Here is a 16368-nt window from a genome sequence, read left to right as displayed (position 1 = left end):
CCTCTGGTCCTTATCATGCCCAACCAGGCCGGTTCAGGGGCAGGGGCGGGCCAAGGGGCCGTGGATTCCGTGGAGGACCACCAAGGCAATGGGGGGGTGCTGACGTTTGCTACTGCTGTGAGGAGCAGGGTCATTGGAGCCGAGAATGTCCATACAACCTTGAGGCATATGGGCGTGGGTATGGACCCAGAGGAGGCCCAGGCGACGCCCGTATCGAGGACGGGGTGGTCCACCACGTGGAAGTCAACAGCAGAAACCTTCACTTCAGCTGCCAGCCTGGGATGAAGCCAGCTTTGGGCCAGACCACTACTGAGGGCCCCCACAGAACCCCCCGGACAGAGGGACTGAGGACCCCTTACTGTCCGTGACAGTGTATGGACAAACTCTTCCTTTTTTGGTGGACACTGGGGCCACATGCTCAACTATTCAACGAGCCCCTCCTACCACCCTCTCCACAAGGACTACCACTGTCATGGGGTTTTCTGGGGCTAAACAGGTCCTACCTTACACCAAACCCCTAAAAACCGAGATAGGGGGACAGACTTTGAACCACAGCTATTTGGTGTCAGCGGACACCCCTGTCAACTTATTGGGCAGAGACATGTTGATTAAAATGGGAGCCACCATTTTATGTGGACCTGATGGACTGTCTGTGCATCTGCCCAATGGAACTCAACTAGCATGTGGCAACAATTCTCATGGACAGTATCTCATACAACCCCTGGCTGACCCTATGGCTGACATATATTGGGCCCTCCTGCATCCAGAAACCACAGCGGGCGGAGGCATCCTCTCGTCCTTCCTTCGGTGGAAATCCTGGATCTCGACCCTGGCGCCCTACGTCTCTCCCCCTGACCCGCCACATGTCACCCTCTTCTATGACAGGAATAACTGTGAGTGTTATCAGGAAAGCTTTGCTGAGGAGCTGGAGGGGACTTCCTGGGAGATCGCCACCGCAGACATTTATGTAGCCCCTGAAGGTGTCGTAGCCTCCGTGCAGCTGTCTACAGAACAGAAGAACTGGTTTAAAATGTGGTCTGATGGTGTACCCCATGTTTCACAAGCGCTCCACCCTGCTCACGAAGCCCGCGAGCTGGGAGGAGTGTTAAAACGCTCCCTAGCTCTCACTGACTGGCATTCTTCATCCACACCCAATCTATCTTATTCCCCCTCATGTAACACCTACCGCATTACTAACATGTCCACAGACGTTGGCACCTTGGAACATGTGCAACTTGAAAGACATCATGGCAGAGAAAAAACAGATCATCCAATGGCTGCAGCTGTAGTTCAGAGCATGCCATCTTCACTTTGGGCTGAGGGCCCCACGGACGTGGGACTCATTCAGTGTTCTCCCATCACTTTCCAGCTTAACACTGACTTTTGGAAATCCCAGTACCCTCACAAACCAGCAGCTGAAAGTGGAATGTCTGACACCATAGAGGGGCTGTGGAACGCTGGGGTGCTGGAACCAGCTGACGGCTCTTCTTGGAACACACCCATCTTACCAGTAGAAAAGAAGGGCACTGGGAAATGGAGAATGGCCCACGACTTGAGAGCTGTAAATGCAGCACTTTCCACTCCTACAGTTCCAGTGCCCAATCCTTATGTTGCTCTTACCAATCTAAACCCCGAACATGCATGGTTCACCTGCATTGATCTGGCCAACGCTTTCTTCTGCCTGCCTCTAGCTGAGGAGTGCAGAGATATTTTTGCATTCACATAAGTCAAACAGGTACCGCTACACTCGTTTGCCGCAGGGTTTTGCTCTATCACCAGGGATATTTAATCAGGTCCTTCCACCGAACACCACATTGATTCAATATGTGGATGACATTCTTTTGGCGACACCTACTGTTTCTGAATGCTTGGAGGCCACGGCTGTGGTGCTCTCACACCTAGCAAAAGCTGGGTACAAGGTCAGCAAAGCCAAACTACAAATTTGACGGAAACAGGTGGATTTCTTGGGCAGGGTGATCTCCCAGCCCGGGACAGGAATGTCCCCTTCACATCAATCTGCTGTTCTTTCTCTTCCAAAACCTGTTCAGGTCAAGGACATGCTTTCCTTCTTGGGACTCACCGGATACAGCAGGTCATTTATTCCAGGATACACTGACCTAACTGCCCCACTCCGCGACTTAGTGAAGAAACAGGGCATGCGCCATTTGACAGCGCCTTTAGAATGGACAACAGAAGCAGAGGAAGCATTTATTGCTCTTAAAACCAGCCTTTCCCAAGTGCTCACTTGGCACATCCAGACTACACATTGCCCTTTCACCTGGATGTTTCTGTAACAGCACACACCGCAAACGGAGTGCTGTTCCAGAAAAAAGGGGGAGTAAGAACAGTGCTAATGTATATTAGCGTGATGCTTGACAACATGGAACAAAGACACCATGAATGTACCAGACATGCAGCAGGGTTGGCAAAAATAATTCAAAAAACAGCACATGTGGTGATGGGACATCCACTACATATTCTAACATCACATGGAGTAGTGGCATTTGTCCATTCCAAAACTTTCACACTTTCACCATTGAGACAACAAAGATTGAGTAAGGTGCTGGAGGCGCCAAATATCATCTACAGCCATGAAGGGATCAACATGGCAGACAGAATGACAGAAGGAGAGCCCCACATATGCGCCGAAACAGTTGAGGTAAGTGAGAAAATCAGACCATACCTACAAGGAGAACCACTGACAGAAGCAAGAAACCTGTACACAGATGGCTGTTGTTTTAGACATGACACAGAGGGTCTGAAAGCAGCCTATGCGGTGGTGGAAGACACAGGAACAAACTTTGTGACTCTTAAGGCAGAAGGGCTGACAGACACCCAATCAGCACAGAGAGCAGAGGTGCTAGCAGTAATAGCAGCCCTGGAACTAGGGGAAGGACAAAAAGTGAACATCTACACAGACTCAGCTTATGTCACGGGAGCAGCGCACGTAGAACTAAAGCAATGGATGAGAACAGGGTTTAGAACAGCAGGACAAAAACCCATTAAACATGAGCAAGAAATGAGAAGATTAGCTGAGGCCCTACTACTTCTCCAAGAAGTAGCGGTCATAAAATGCAAAGGACATGATAACAGCTACACTAGGGTGGCTCAAGGAAATCAAGCTGCAGACCAAGCAGCCAAAACCAAAGCTGGATATCTGCCCATACACATCTTGATGAACTCTGAAGTTGAATGGACACCAGAACCGACTCTGGAGGAGGTGAGTAGACTGCAAAAGGGGGCCTCGCCGGAAGAGAAATCAGTCTGGAAGGCAAGAGGGGGAAGAAAAGACCAGGATGAACTATGAAGAAGTCCAGACGGACGTCCCATCCTACCCCCAGGGTTGACCACAGCAGCGCTGGAAGAAGCACATGGACCAGGACATGTGGAACTGCACAAATGATAAAGAGTCTTGAGCACTGGTGGCATCCATACCTGAAACAGACGGTAGGTCATTGGATAAGCTCATGTAGCACCTGCCAACAATTCAATGTGAGACCCACTCTGAAGCCTGCACCAGGTAAGTTCCCTGTGGACCCGGTAGAAGGTAAGGAAATCATCATAGACTACACAGACATGACTGAGAGAGTGAATGGGTTCAGATACCTTTTGGTGTGTGTGGATGCGTTCACCGGTTGGCCAGAGGCCTGGCCAGCAAACAAAGGAAGACAGCAAAACAGTGAAGTGTCTGATTAATCACTACATCCCCAGGCACGGTTTTCCTGCGAAAATCAGGTCAGATAACGGCACACACTTCAAAAATGAAGAACTTAGAGAGGTTGAAAAGTTCTTGGGACTGAGACATTCCTTTGAAACAGTGTACCACCCCCAATCTCAAGGGAAGGTGGAAAGGATGAACCAGACAATTAAAACCAAATTGGCTAAGATCTGTGCACAGACCAAAATGAATTGGGTCACAGCATTACCTTTAGCTTTGATGTCAGTAAGAAGCTCAGTGAGCCAGAGACATGAGTTGACGCCCCATGAACTGCAGACCTTTTCCAGGCCCAAAAACCAGGTTACCTTTTCTGACTGAATGTGAACAATCTATGTCTCACCGTGATTACTATAGATCTCTCCACAGCTTGGTTGCAGCATTCTCAAAACAGGTGGCCGCCCCACCATCTGAGGCTCGAGCCACCACCTCAGACGCGGAGTGGATCCTTCTGAAAGTCATCAAACGGAAGTGGTCAGAGCCCAGGTGGACGGGTCCATTCCAGGTCACAGAGAGAACCTCACATGCGGTGAGGCTCAAGGGCAAAGGAGACACGTGGTATCATTGGAGCCAGTGTGCAGCAGCAGAGGCACCACAGAGATCGCTGTCAGAGGTCCAGCAGAACCTGAGGGACAACACCAGCCCACCAGAAGACCCTTCTCACCCAATTCAAGGGGCAGAATAATCCCCTAGGGTGAGAAAGCGTTCATTTACACCTAAAGGTTAGTCTACACCTTAGGTGCACCGTCAGATCAGTGGTCCCACCAATAGGGGCAGAATAATCCCCTGGTGAGACCACTTAGCTCCAGGTCAGTCTACACCTGTGAGTGAAGACCAGGACATCACACAGAAGAGGCGGATGTGATTGAGCTTTCCTCTCTTTCACTGGTGGTCGTAGCTGCTCTCCCACCGAAGAACTGAACTGAACACTCTGAACTTTTAAAATAAAAAAGAGGTCCTTTGTGTTTCACCATATTGTTAATCCTTATCTTCCTTTGCAGGTACCTTTGAAAAGAATGGGAGGTAAAAATCTAGGACCCAGGCCCTTTAAGGGTTGGGTCACGGGAGGTATAGGTGTTTTATCATTTTTCATTGTCACATTGATTCTAGGTTTGTATTGTGAACTGCCTTTCCAAACATGTACCAGCCATCATCAAAATAAAATATCCTGGCGGAGCGTGTCCCCTCCTTGCACAGACAAGTGCCTTGGAGATTTTGGCGGAATTGAGTTAAATTACACCCTAGGATCGACTACCACCTTCCAAATTGACCTCTGCAACGTCATAAATTGTGGCGACGAGTTCACTCATTTTACAAAAGTAGACTTTTACTTATGCGCCAACGAACAAACCTCAGTTTATTGCACGGATAACACCACCAATAGGGTAACAAAGTCTGGTAATCCCCCTCTATGCGGAGGGACGTGGGGAGCGGTTATAACATGGAGCGGACGCACCTGGATCCCCACCAAATCTTCCTTGAACACACAACAAAAAGCTCACTCTGAAAAATTCTTTCTGACCTGTGGAGTGCTCCCAGGGAAAGGCGAAGGCGTTAAGATCCCCTTATTACTAACCATAAAGGGTCTACAACGGGGTTTGTTGGAAGAATCCCATCAATGGAACGAAGTAGTATATCTGGCTCTAGGTATTCACTTCAACACAGGATGGTATATGGGGTATGACCCTCAGGGACTGATTACAGTTCGTTCGTTCGTCGTCTTCCGCTTATCCAGGACCGGGTCGCGGGGGCAGCAGACTCAGCAGAGACGCCCAGACGTCCCTCTCTCCAGACACCTCCTCCAGCTCCTCCAGGGGGAGCCCAAGGCGTTCCCAGGCCAGCCGAGAGACATAGTCCCTCCAGCGTGTCCTGGGCCGTCCCCTGGGCCTCCTCCCGGTGGGACGTGCCTGGAACACCTCCCGAGGAAGGCGTCCAGGAGGCATCCGGTATAGATGCCCGAGCCACCTCAACTGGCTCCTCTCAATGTGGAGGAGCAGCGGCTCTACTCCGAGCTCCTCCCGGATGGCCGAGCTCCTCACCCTATCTCTAAGGGAGTGCCCGGCCACCCTACGGAGGAAGCTCATTTCAGCCGCTTGTATCCGTGATCTCGTTCTTTCGGTCATGACCCAAAGTTCATGGCCATAGGTGAGGGTAGGCACGTAGACCGACCAGTAAATTGAGAGCTTTGCTTTTCGGCTCAGCTCTCTCTTCACCACAATGGACCGGCACAGCGCCCCCATTACTGTGGCAGCTGCACCGATCCGTCTGTCGATCTCCCGCTCCATTCTTCCCTCACTCGTGAACAAGACCCCGAGATACTTAAACTCCTCCACTTGAGGCAGGAACTCCCCTCCAACCTGAAGAGGACAAGCCACCCTTTTCCGGTCGAGTACCATGGCCTCGGACTTGGAGGAGCTGATCCTCATCCCAGCCGCTTCACACTCGGCTGCGAACCGCCACAGTGCATGCTGTAGGTCTTGGCTAGAGGGGGCCAGCAGGACCACGTCATCCGCAAAAAGAAGAGACGAAATCCACTGGTCCCCAAACCAGACCCCCTCCGGCCCTTGGCTGCGTCTAGAAATCCTGTCCATAAAAGTTATGAACAGGACCGGCGACATAGGGCAGCCCCACCGGAGTCCAACATGCACTGGGAACAGGTCCGACTTAGTGCCGGCAATGCGGACCAAACTCCTGCTCCGCTCGTACAGGGACCGGATGGCCCCTAATAAAGGGCCCCCGATTCCATACTCCTGGAGCACCCCCCACAGGGCATCACGAGGGACACAGTCGAATGCCTTCTCCAGGTCCACAAAACACATGTGAACCGGTTGGGCAAACTCCCATGAACCCTCGAGCACCCTGTAGAGGGTATAGAGCTGGTCCAGTGTTCCACGGCTGGGACGAAAACCACACTGTTTCTCCTGAAGCCGAGGTTCGACTATCGGTCGGACTCTCCTCTCCAATACCCTGGCGTAGGCCTTACCAGGGAGGCTGAGGAGTGTGATCCCCCTGTAGTTGGAACACACCCTCCGGTCCCCCTTCTTATAAAGGGGGACCACCACCCCAGTCTGCCAGTCCAGAGGCACTGTCCCCGACCGCCACGCAATGTTGAAGAGGCGTGTCAACCATGACAGCCCTACAACATCCAGACACTTGAGGTACTCAGGGCGGATCTCATCCACCCCCGAAGCCTTGCCACCACGGAGCTTTTTAACCACCTCGGTGACTTCAGCCTGGGTGATGAAAGAATCCAACCCTGAGTCCCCAGCCTCTGTTTCCACCACGGAATGCGTGATGGCAGGATTGAGGAGATCCTCGAAGTACTCCTTCCACCGCCCGATAATGTCCTCAGTCGAGGTCAGCAGCCTCCCGCCCCCACTATAAACAGTGTTGGCAAAGCACTGCTTCCCCCACCTGAGGCGCCGGACGGTTTGCCAGAATCGCTTCGAGGCCAACCGGTAGTCCTTCTCCATGGCCTCACCGAACTCTTCCCAGGCCCGAGTTTTTGCCTCTGCCACAGCCCGGGCCGCAGCACGCTTGGCCTCACGGTACCCGTCAGCCGCCTCAGGAGTCCCACAAGCCAACCACAGCCGATAGGACTCCTTCTTCAACTTAACAGCATCCCTTACTGCCGGTGTCCACCACCGGGTTCTGGGATTGCCGCCACGACAGGCACCGCAGACCTTACGGCCGCAGCTATGGGCAGCAGCATCGACAATAGATGCAGAGAACATGGTCCACTCGGACTCTATGTCTCCAACATCCCTCGGAATCTGGTCAAAGCTCTCCCAGAGGTGAGAGTTGAATACATCCCTGGCCGAGGGCTCCGCCAGGCGTTCCCAGCAGACCCTCAGTATGCGCTTGGGCCTGCCGAGTCTGTCCGGCTTTCTCCTCCTCCAGCGGATCCAACTCACCACCAGGTGATAATCAGTGGACAGCTCAGCCCCTCTCTTCACCCGAGTGTCCAAAACATGCGGCCGAAGGTCTGATGATACGACAACAAAGTCGATCATCGACCTCCTGCCTAGGGTGTCCTGGTGCCAAGTGCACTGATGGACACCCTTATGTTTGAACATGGTGTTCGTTATGGACTATCCGTGACTAGCACAGAAGTCCCATAACAAAACACCACTCGGATTCAGATCGGGGAGGCCATTCCTCCCGATCACGCCTCTCTAGGTGTCACTGTCGTTCCCCACGTGGGCGTTGAAGTCCCCCAGCAGAATAATGGAGGCCCCGGGAGGGGCACTATCCAGCACCCCCGACAGGGACGCCAAGAAGGCAGGGTACTCTGCACTACCACTCGGCCCGTAGGCTGAAATGATAGTCAGAGACCTCTCCCCAACCCGAAGGCGCAGGGATACAACCCTCTCATCCACTGGGGTAAACCCCAACACGAGACGGCTGAGCTGGGGGGCAACAAGCAAACCCACACCAGCCCGCCGCCTCTCCCCGTGGGCCACTCCAGAGTAGAAGAGAGTCCAACCCCTCTCAAGGAGATGGGTTCCAGAGCCCACGCTGTGCGTGGAGGCGAGCCCGACTATTTCTAGTCGATATCTCTCGACCTCCCGCACAAGCTCAGGCTCCTTCCCCCCCAGCGAGGTGACATTCCACGTCCCTAGAGCCAGCCTAAGCATCCAGGGATCGGGCCGTTGAGGTCTCCACCTTCGTCCGCCACCCAATCCTCTTTGCACCGGTCCCTCACGGTTCCCCCTGCAGGTGGTGGGCCCACTGGGGGATGGCCTCGCGTCTCTCGTTCGGGCTTGGCCCGGCCAGGTCCCGCGAGGAGCAACCCGGCCACCAGGCGCTCTCCGACGAGTCCCGACCCCAGGCCTGGCTCCAGGGTGGGACCCCGGCTCCGCCGTACCGGGCGACGTCACGTGCCTCGATATTGTGTTCTTCATGAGGGGTTCTTGAACCATTCTTTGTCTGACCCATCACCTAGAACCTGTTTGCCATGGGAGACCCTACCAGGGGCATTTAGGCCCCAGACAACATAGCCTCTAGGATCATTTGAGCACTCAAACCCCTCCACCACGTTAAGGTGACGGTTCAAGGAGGGGCAGTTAATTTCAATAAAAACACCACCACTGACCACGGTAAAACCATCAAAATAGATTATTCCACCCCACCCTACAACCTTTCGACATTATTCAGATGGCTACGGGATATTCAGATGATAACTTATGGCTTAAATGGATCGCTCAAACAGCAAAAGAACAAAGCAAAGCTGACTGTGTGGCCTGTGCCTCGGCCCGACCACATCTTACCACAGATCCCGCCCCTCTGTATCCAGAGGACACGTGGGGTTACAATTGTATGATACAACTAACTAAGGAGGCCACACCAGCTAAGTGCACCACACTAGCCAGCATTTTTCCTCCCATCCCCAATAACACTAAAACAGGACCATTTACCCCTCAACGAAGAAATGGCACATACACTTGCTTTAACTTCACTTCCACAACACCACAGGCAAATGTAGGACAAATTCCTCGTGATTGGTGTAACATCACGGTGCCAGGCTCAGTGATAGGTCCCTGGGCAAGATCAGGACTCTACTATTATTGCGGAGACCATAGACTGCTCACTAATATCCCACAAGAGACTGTAGGATTGTGTGCCATGGTTAGGCTACAGGCACCACTGGTCCTGATAGGACCTAATATAACATCTGCCACGACCACTCATGATAAGACCAGGGCGTTAACACGTAGAAGAAGAAGGCACGTCATGAAAAGGAGCGCAGGAACCTTTGACCTGAGTCAAGGCTCCCCCACTTACATTGATGCCATAGGAGTACCACGGGGAGTGCCAAATGAATATAAACTCGCGGATCAAGTCTCAGCAGGTTTTGAAAATATCCCAATAATTACAGCCTTTTTTCCGGTGACCCCAAATAAAAACGTAGACCGCATCAACTACATCCATTACAATGTTTTACGTCTAGCTAACCTAACAAGGGATGCAGTAGAAGGCCTGTCTGAACAATTGGCACCAACCTCCCTCATGGCTGTGCAAAACCGAATGGCATTAGATATGTTGTTAGCAGAAAAAGGGGGCGTCTGTTCGATGTTTGGGGATATGTGTTGCACTTTTATTCCCAACAACACTGCACCTGATGGTTCCGTCTCAAAAGCTTTAGAAGGGTTAAAAACACTTTCCACAACCATGCATGAGCACTCAGGAATATACAATCCGTTAGAAGACTGGATGACGGGCATGTTTGGACATTGGAAAGGGTTTATTATGTCATTGTTTATATCCATTGCTGTTTTTGTAGCTATTATGGTTACCTGTGGATGTTGCTGTGTGCCATGTATAAGATTCAATTCAATTCAGTTTTATTTATATAGCGCCAATTCACAACACATGTTGTCTCAAGGCACTTCACAACAGTCAGGTACATACATTCCAATTAATCATAACAATTGAACAGTGCAGTCGGAGTTAGCTTTTTATTCAGATCTTTGAATAATAAGATCTTTGATTGTTCGCTTTATTACTACAACCATTGAAGGGAAAACCGCACCTCCTCCTTCCCATATGATGCCTTTGCTTGCGGTTGATGCTAACGAGGAGGAGGACGAAGATTAACCCGTAAGACTAATTGACAGGGCGTCTGATATGTATTACTGTCTACGGAGCAGAAGGATGGTAGAATATTACATTGGCATATTTGGACAGACTATGGAATAAAGCACGGATAGACACCCTCCAGTTAGAGGGGTCAATACTCCCTGTCAAGACTTAGAAGGTTGTAAGCATTCTTGGGACTACAAAGGCCGGACAGGCAATAGTCCCTGGGCACATGGCATGGCATTGGAGGCATGATGACAAACATTTCCTTCTGCTCCACAGGTTGTAATGACTGTTCAAATCTTTTATGAAGCATCTTCAAGTAGTGGTGAAGTCTTAGGAGACTTCAAAAGGGGGAAATTGTGGAGATATATTATGTGTGTGCATCATTATTATTACTATGTTAATAACCAGTGTGGGAAATAAAATGTGTAACATGTGTTAGTATAAGACATTGTGTATTGTGTGGCCTGCAGAAGTATTTCTCACAGGAGAGGTGAAGTGGAAAATTACTGAGAACTGCAGGAGTGTGTGAAAATTGGAGATTGTACAACTGACTGAGTTACTCCCTGCTTATATCAGAAGATACGGGATGCAGCTGTTGGACAATACCTGTCTAAATATGGTCAGACAGAAAAATGTGTACGTGACTATGTGTAGAAAATATAGTAAACAAGGGCGCTGCCCATTTTCGTGTGTGTTTTAATAAAAGACATGAGCCCAGTGAGGGAGAGCAGAAGACGTTTCGGTGTGTCCTGTCCACATGAGCTCTCTTCCCCTGGGCCCAGGTAATTGAACGACATACAGCTGTCTCCGTGTGATTTATTCTAATGTTTTGTGAATTCCTCTTGGTTACGGTGAATAAACGAACGCGCAGAAGGCCCCTTTAAAGGGGTACTTCAACAACCCCTGCTCAGGCGTGTCGTTAGACCTGAGCTTCCGGGACAGAAGCCCCGGATGTCTTGATAGAAGAAATTCAGAAGTATTAAAAAGATGCAGCCACAAAATGGTATTGGTCTTCACATTTTTATTTAAAAACAATCAGTTGCTTTTCAGTTGTGTTCCATATAATCACCTCCCACTCCACCTTACCTGACGAGTTAAAAGGCGAATGCGCAACTACGCGCACAGGCAGAGACGGACTCCATTCTGGAGAAGTCCTGAACAGCAACTGAGCGCCACGAACAGGGCTCATTTCAGAGCAACCGCGGAGCCAACCAGAGAGTGGGAGCCTGGTGGGTGTGTGAGTACAGGAACAGGTGGAAGCAGAGTGGTATAACCCAGGAGAGGATAGCGGTAAAACCTGAATGCTGACTCAGAGTGGGCTAATTGTAAGTTACAGCTAATCATTTATTCACCCACCAAGACATGAGGTGGAGGTTCACTCTAATGAGCATCATCAGGGTCATGATGAGGAATGGAGAGCAGAGGGACTTTCACCTGAGCTACAGCTTAAGTTAAAAGATCTGATGAAAATATCTGGTCCTTTACTCGAGTCAAAATAAAAGCATTTAATCCTAATGTAGCTAAACACATGAAAAGTCCTTCAGATCAAAACATTGCATCTCATTGCAGCAGCCAGTGTTATAGTCTAGTTCTACATGTAGACAGTGCTCAATAAATCAGGAAAATATCTCCTGGTGCCAGTAAGACGTAGTAGAAAGTGCAAAAGTAAGCCTCCCCCTTCTCATTCATATCTTCTGTGCTGATTCTAAACATGCGGCTGTGGCTTTAAAGATGCAGTATAATTAAGAAAAATCATAGCAATTTATCACAGGTGGACCATAAATCAGTTAACAATTATATTTTTTCTGAATTACACATGTAATAATATATAAACTAAACTAAACAAGGATAGTTTTACTGAAGGTAAGACATACATACCATATGTATACAGTTATTAATAACTGTACTATTAGTACTGATACGGTCCAGGATGAGGTTCGGTGCTATATTTTAAACACCACAACTTAACACCCTTTCCTCTCAAAGTGTTTAATAGTAAGAACTGCACTATCTCACATGCTCAGTGCAGAACAAAAGACTGTGTTGTAAAATGTTTCTTTTATTATTTAGTTAGTGGAATGAAGGGCTGAAAACATGGCGGTAAAAGAGAACAGGTTCATAAAAGAAGGAATAATTTTAATAAAATGTTTTGTGAGCTCTTGGCATAATGAAAATAAATGTATTTTAGGATTTTACAATTTGACTAAGATTTAAGAAAATCAACTTACACCAGTTTCCTTTTTTGAAATGTTAGAAATTAAGACAATGGAGCCTTAGAAGTGGAACACTTTGATGAGAATGTCACGTTTAAAAAGGTAATTTATATAGATGACAAAAGAAGCACATTTATCTGGCCCATAGTAAACATCTCTGAGTTTAAGAAAACGTTTTGTCAGCAAAAATTCAGATTAGGTTTTTTTCTAAATACCTCAAAATGTGTCATTATCTGCTTCAGCAAAATGGTTTTTCATCAGTCCTAAACTCTGTTTCTCCATATCCTTCATTCAAGTCAAGTCAAGTTTATTTATATAGCGCTTTTCAGCAACAAGGCACTCAAAGCATTCAGCTTCTAACAAAAATAAAAGCCTGGTAAAATGATTGCAAACCTTTTTTGTTTCATTTACAATAATTTACATTCAGTCTAAAACCAGCCGAGATAGAGAACTGGTACAATATGTCCTATGTTATTTTAACTTTAAATTACTTAGAAACTGTTTTATGGAAATTTAAATATTTTGGGTTTGGGCTCAAGCCCCCAATGTTTTGAGACTCTAAAAACACCCCTGCTCCTGCTCATATAGATATTTTGAGTAACGAAAGAGCAGATAGGTTGGCTAAGGAAACTGTTAAAAAAATAGATATTGATATGCCAATAAAGTTGCCTAAGTCTGAAGGTAAAAGTATATTTTGGAAAGAAAGTAAGAAGTTATGGAAAATTAGGTGGGATAATGAGATAAAAAGGGTGACATTTATATAGGATTCAAAATGCAGTTGATGTTGCAAGAATCAGAGGATTAAATAGGAGGGAGGGTGTAATTATAAATAGAATAAAAACTGGTCATAGTTTTTTGAATGACACTCTTTTTAAGATGGGGAAACATCTTACTGGTTAATGTAATTGGTGTAATTCTATAGAAACGATGGAACATGTTTTTATCAATTGCAAGAAACATGTGAGTCAAAGAAGATTATTGAGTATGGAAATAGGTTATAATAGAAAACTCATTCATTCATTTTCTACTGCTTATTCCATAGTGGGTCACGGGGAAGCTGGTGCCTATCTCCAGCAGTCTATGGGCAAGAGGCGGGGTACACCCTGGACAAGTCGCCAGTCCATCGCAGGGCAACACACAAACAGCCATGCACACACTCATTCATAAACCTAAGGGCAATTTAGAGAGACCAATTAACCTAACAGGCATGTCTTTGGACTGTGGGAGGAAGCTGGAGTACCCGGTGAGAACCCACACATGCACAGGGAGAACATGCAAATTCCATGCAGAAAGACCCCTGGACAGGAATAGAACCCAGGACCTTCTTGCTGCAAGGCAACAGTGCTACCAACTGCGCCACCGTGCAGCCAGTAATAGAAAACTGAAATTTGAAAATGTGGTTGCTCAGTTGAATAGTGATGAAGGAAAGGAAAGATATTTCGTCTTTTGAAAAATACTATTCTAATTAAGAGTTAAGGGAAATAAATAATGAGGATAAAAATCCAAGAGATGGCAGTAGTGCAACAATGATGGATGCAAGCTGCCGTTAAACATTAAATAAGAAGAAGAAGAAGAAGCTTTGCGTCTCAGTTCATTTCCTAGTTACTCGTTTGCCTGTTTTCTGTTTGCTTTTGTGTCTAAAATAATCTGTTGGACGGTGGCTTTCTGCTCGCTCAGGTTGGTCGTTTTTTTATTCCTATTTACTAGTTTCTAGTGCTGGTCTGGAAAACAGCAGGACGCTGTTTTTCTAATTGTGCTCACAGACAGTCAGAATCAGTTTGGATCAATCATGATGACTGTCTCACAGAATATGGTGAAATATAACAGAGTTCAGATCCGTTTACTGCATAAACTAGATGTAGTTCTCTTTTATAATATGTAGAATTCCAGCATGTTTGTTGCCCCCATATGCGTTTTGCTTAGGCTGTTTTTTGTATGGGGCCTCAGACAATCCACTTACATAGTAACACATGCATCACATGTATGGGCCCGCATGGAGCATGGGATATTAATATTACCACATCTTTGGTTGAGCCTAATGTCTTCAGTGCCTTTATAGAATAAAGGAGAATTTTCTTCCAAATGTCTTGCAACAAAACTGGTTCAATCATTCCCCTTAATTAAACATCTGTGTTCTTTAATTCGTTGCTTCAGCAGAAACACGTTGGTCTAGGTGGTCAGGTCCTGGGTGACTTTCTGTAATTGGTAGAACCATAATTTCTCAGAATGTCTGGGCATCATTTTGTCTCAGTACGCACAAGCTCACTTGCAGGTCCAGATAGAAGGTCCACCAGAAAGTCCACCTCTGAAGGGCCAAAAAAAGCCCAAAATAAAAATATCATTGGTGAAAGTTTACTAAATTCTGTCTCATTTCTTTTTAGCTAATGCTCAATCCTCGAAGGAAGAAGTAACAGCTTTGTCCAGCTCTGATGAGAAGGTCTATGGTGATCCAGTATGGAAGATTTCAGATGGATGTACCTCCAACTGTGTAAGGAGGGAAGTGTGGAGCCTCAGGAGAGTGTTGTGGCTCTGCTCCAGGAGAGCAGGGCTGTTCACAGTTCCAGGTTGGACCTGAGTGGACATAGCCTGTCCACAGATACCTGCACTATCCTGGCCAGGTCCTTCCAGAAGGATGCTGTCTTTACAGAGGTCTCACTTAGTGACTGCATGCTCACCGAGGAAGGTATGTCAATTTTCCAGCCATGTTGAACATACGATGCTATAAAACAGGGTGTTATTCTCCAGTCCTCAAGAGCTGGTGTTTTGCTTATTTTATTTGTTCCTCAAATAAAATATCAGAGTCAAATGAACTGGCCCCTCCAGAACCTGATGGCATGCTGAGGATGTGTTGCTATAATCGGAATCAGGTGTGCTGGAGCAGATAAACCTCTAAAATGTGAAAGGCTGTGGGTTCAGAAATACTGATCTATTCTGATTACTGGAGTAGTGTTTAATTATTATTTATTTAAATGTTTTAATATTGGAGGTGTTAAATTACTTCTACTTCCACACGGTTCACAGCACATTAATAATTTCTATATCAACATGCCAACATGTGTTCATGTTGACTTTCAACTAGTGCATCTGCCTTTTCTCTAAGAACTTTGGTTTTCTGTCAAATCCTCTCAGACCCCCATGAAGTCACCTCCAGACAATCAGGAAGATGAACCACATTCAAAGAGCTGCTGAAACAGATCACATCACAGGTTACCTGTTGATAGGATTTGTCTATACTTGTTAGTATTTAAGGCTCTGTAGCAGTGGCTGATCAAGTCCTTGTCACTTTAATTAGAAAATAATTAACCCCCTTTTATTTAATTAACATTTATATGTATTTACAATGGTAGCATAGGGCCTAGATTAAAGTGGTGGACTGAATAAATGTTCACTTGGAAAAATTAGGGGGAAAAGAAGACTCTTACTAAATTTAAGAATGAAATTAAGAGATTTATTTTTTCCTGCTGGCCATTTAAGTAAATACCCATCTCAAAAAATTAAAGGAACACTGAAAACACACCAGACCTCCACTGGAAAATAAATTCTGTTGGATATCCATAACCTCCTGGTGACTTTTCCAGGGTGTACCCCACCCCTCACCCACTGACTGCTGGAGATGGACACCAGTTCCCGAAGACCTTGCATGAAGAAGTGGGTCTAGATGATGGATGGATGGATTTATGTAATCTGTGGTGGAAGGAGGGCACTGTAGGTGAGGTGAAATAATAGGAACAACAGTCAGTAGAAGTAAGACAGGATACAGGTGTGAAAAAGGAGGAGGCAGATGAAACTGTTACTCTGCAAGGAGGACGAGTACCTGGGAACACAAGGAACAGAAAGTCAGGTGAAGAGCAGTGC

General features: G+C 47.3%; 1 protein-coding gene and 1 pseudogene across 2 annotated transcripts in view; both read left to right on the top strand.

Annotated features, from left to right (window-relative positions):
- Window positions 1-1395: 1395 nt before the first annotated feature.
- LOC124875465 lies at window positions 1396-14924 on the top strand (annotated as a pseudogene).
- lrrc45 (leucine rich repeat containing 45) overlaps window positions 14036-16368 on the top strand; it is a 20872-nt gene continuing 18539 nt past the window's right edge. For both annotated transcript variants that reach the window (XM_047377919.1, XM_047377918.1), the window contains exons 1-2: window positions 14036-14190; window positions 14895-15196. In XM_047377919.1, coding sequence (XP_047233875.1) covers window positions 14968-15196 — 229 coding nt within the window. In that variant the 5' untranslated portion in view covers window positions 14036-14190; window positions 14895-14967. The remainder of the gene's footprint in view (window positions 14191-14894; window positions 15197-16368) is intronic.

Source organism: Girardinichthys multiradiatus, chromosome 10, assembly GCF_021462225.1.
Source record: "Girardinichthys multiradiatus isolate DD_20200921_A chromosome 10, DD_fGirMul_XY1, whole genome shotgun sequence".
In the NCBI taxonomy this organism is placed as follows: Eukaryota; Metazoa; Chordata; class Actinopteri; order Cyprinodontiformes; family Goodeidae; genus Girardinichthys; species Girardinichthys multiradiatus.
This window is presented reverse-complemented; position numbering and strand designations above follow the sequence as displayed.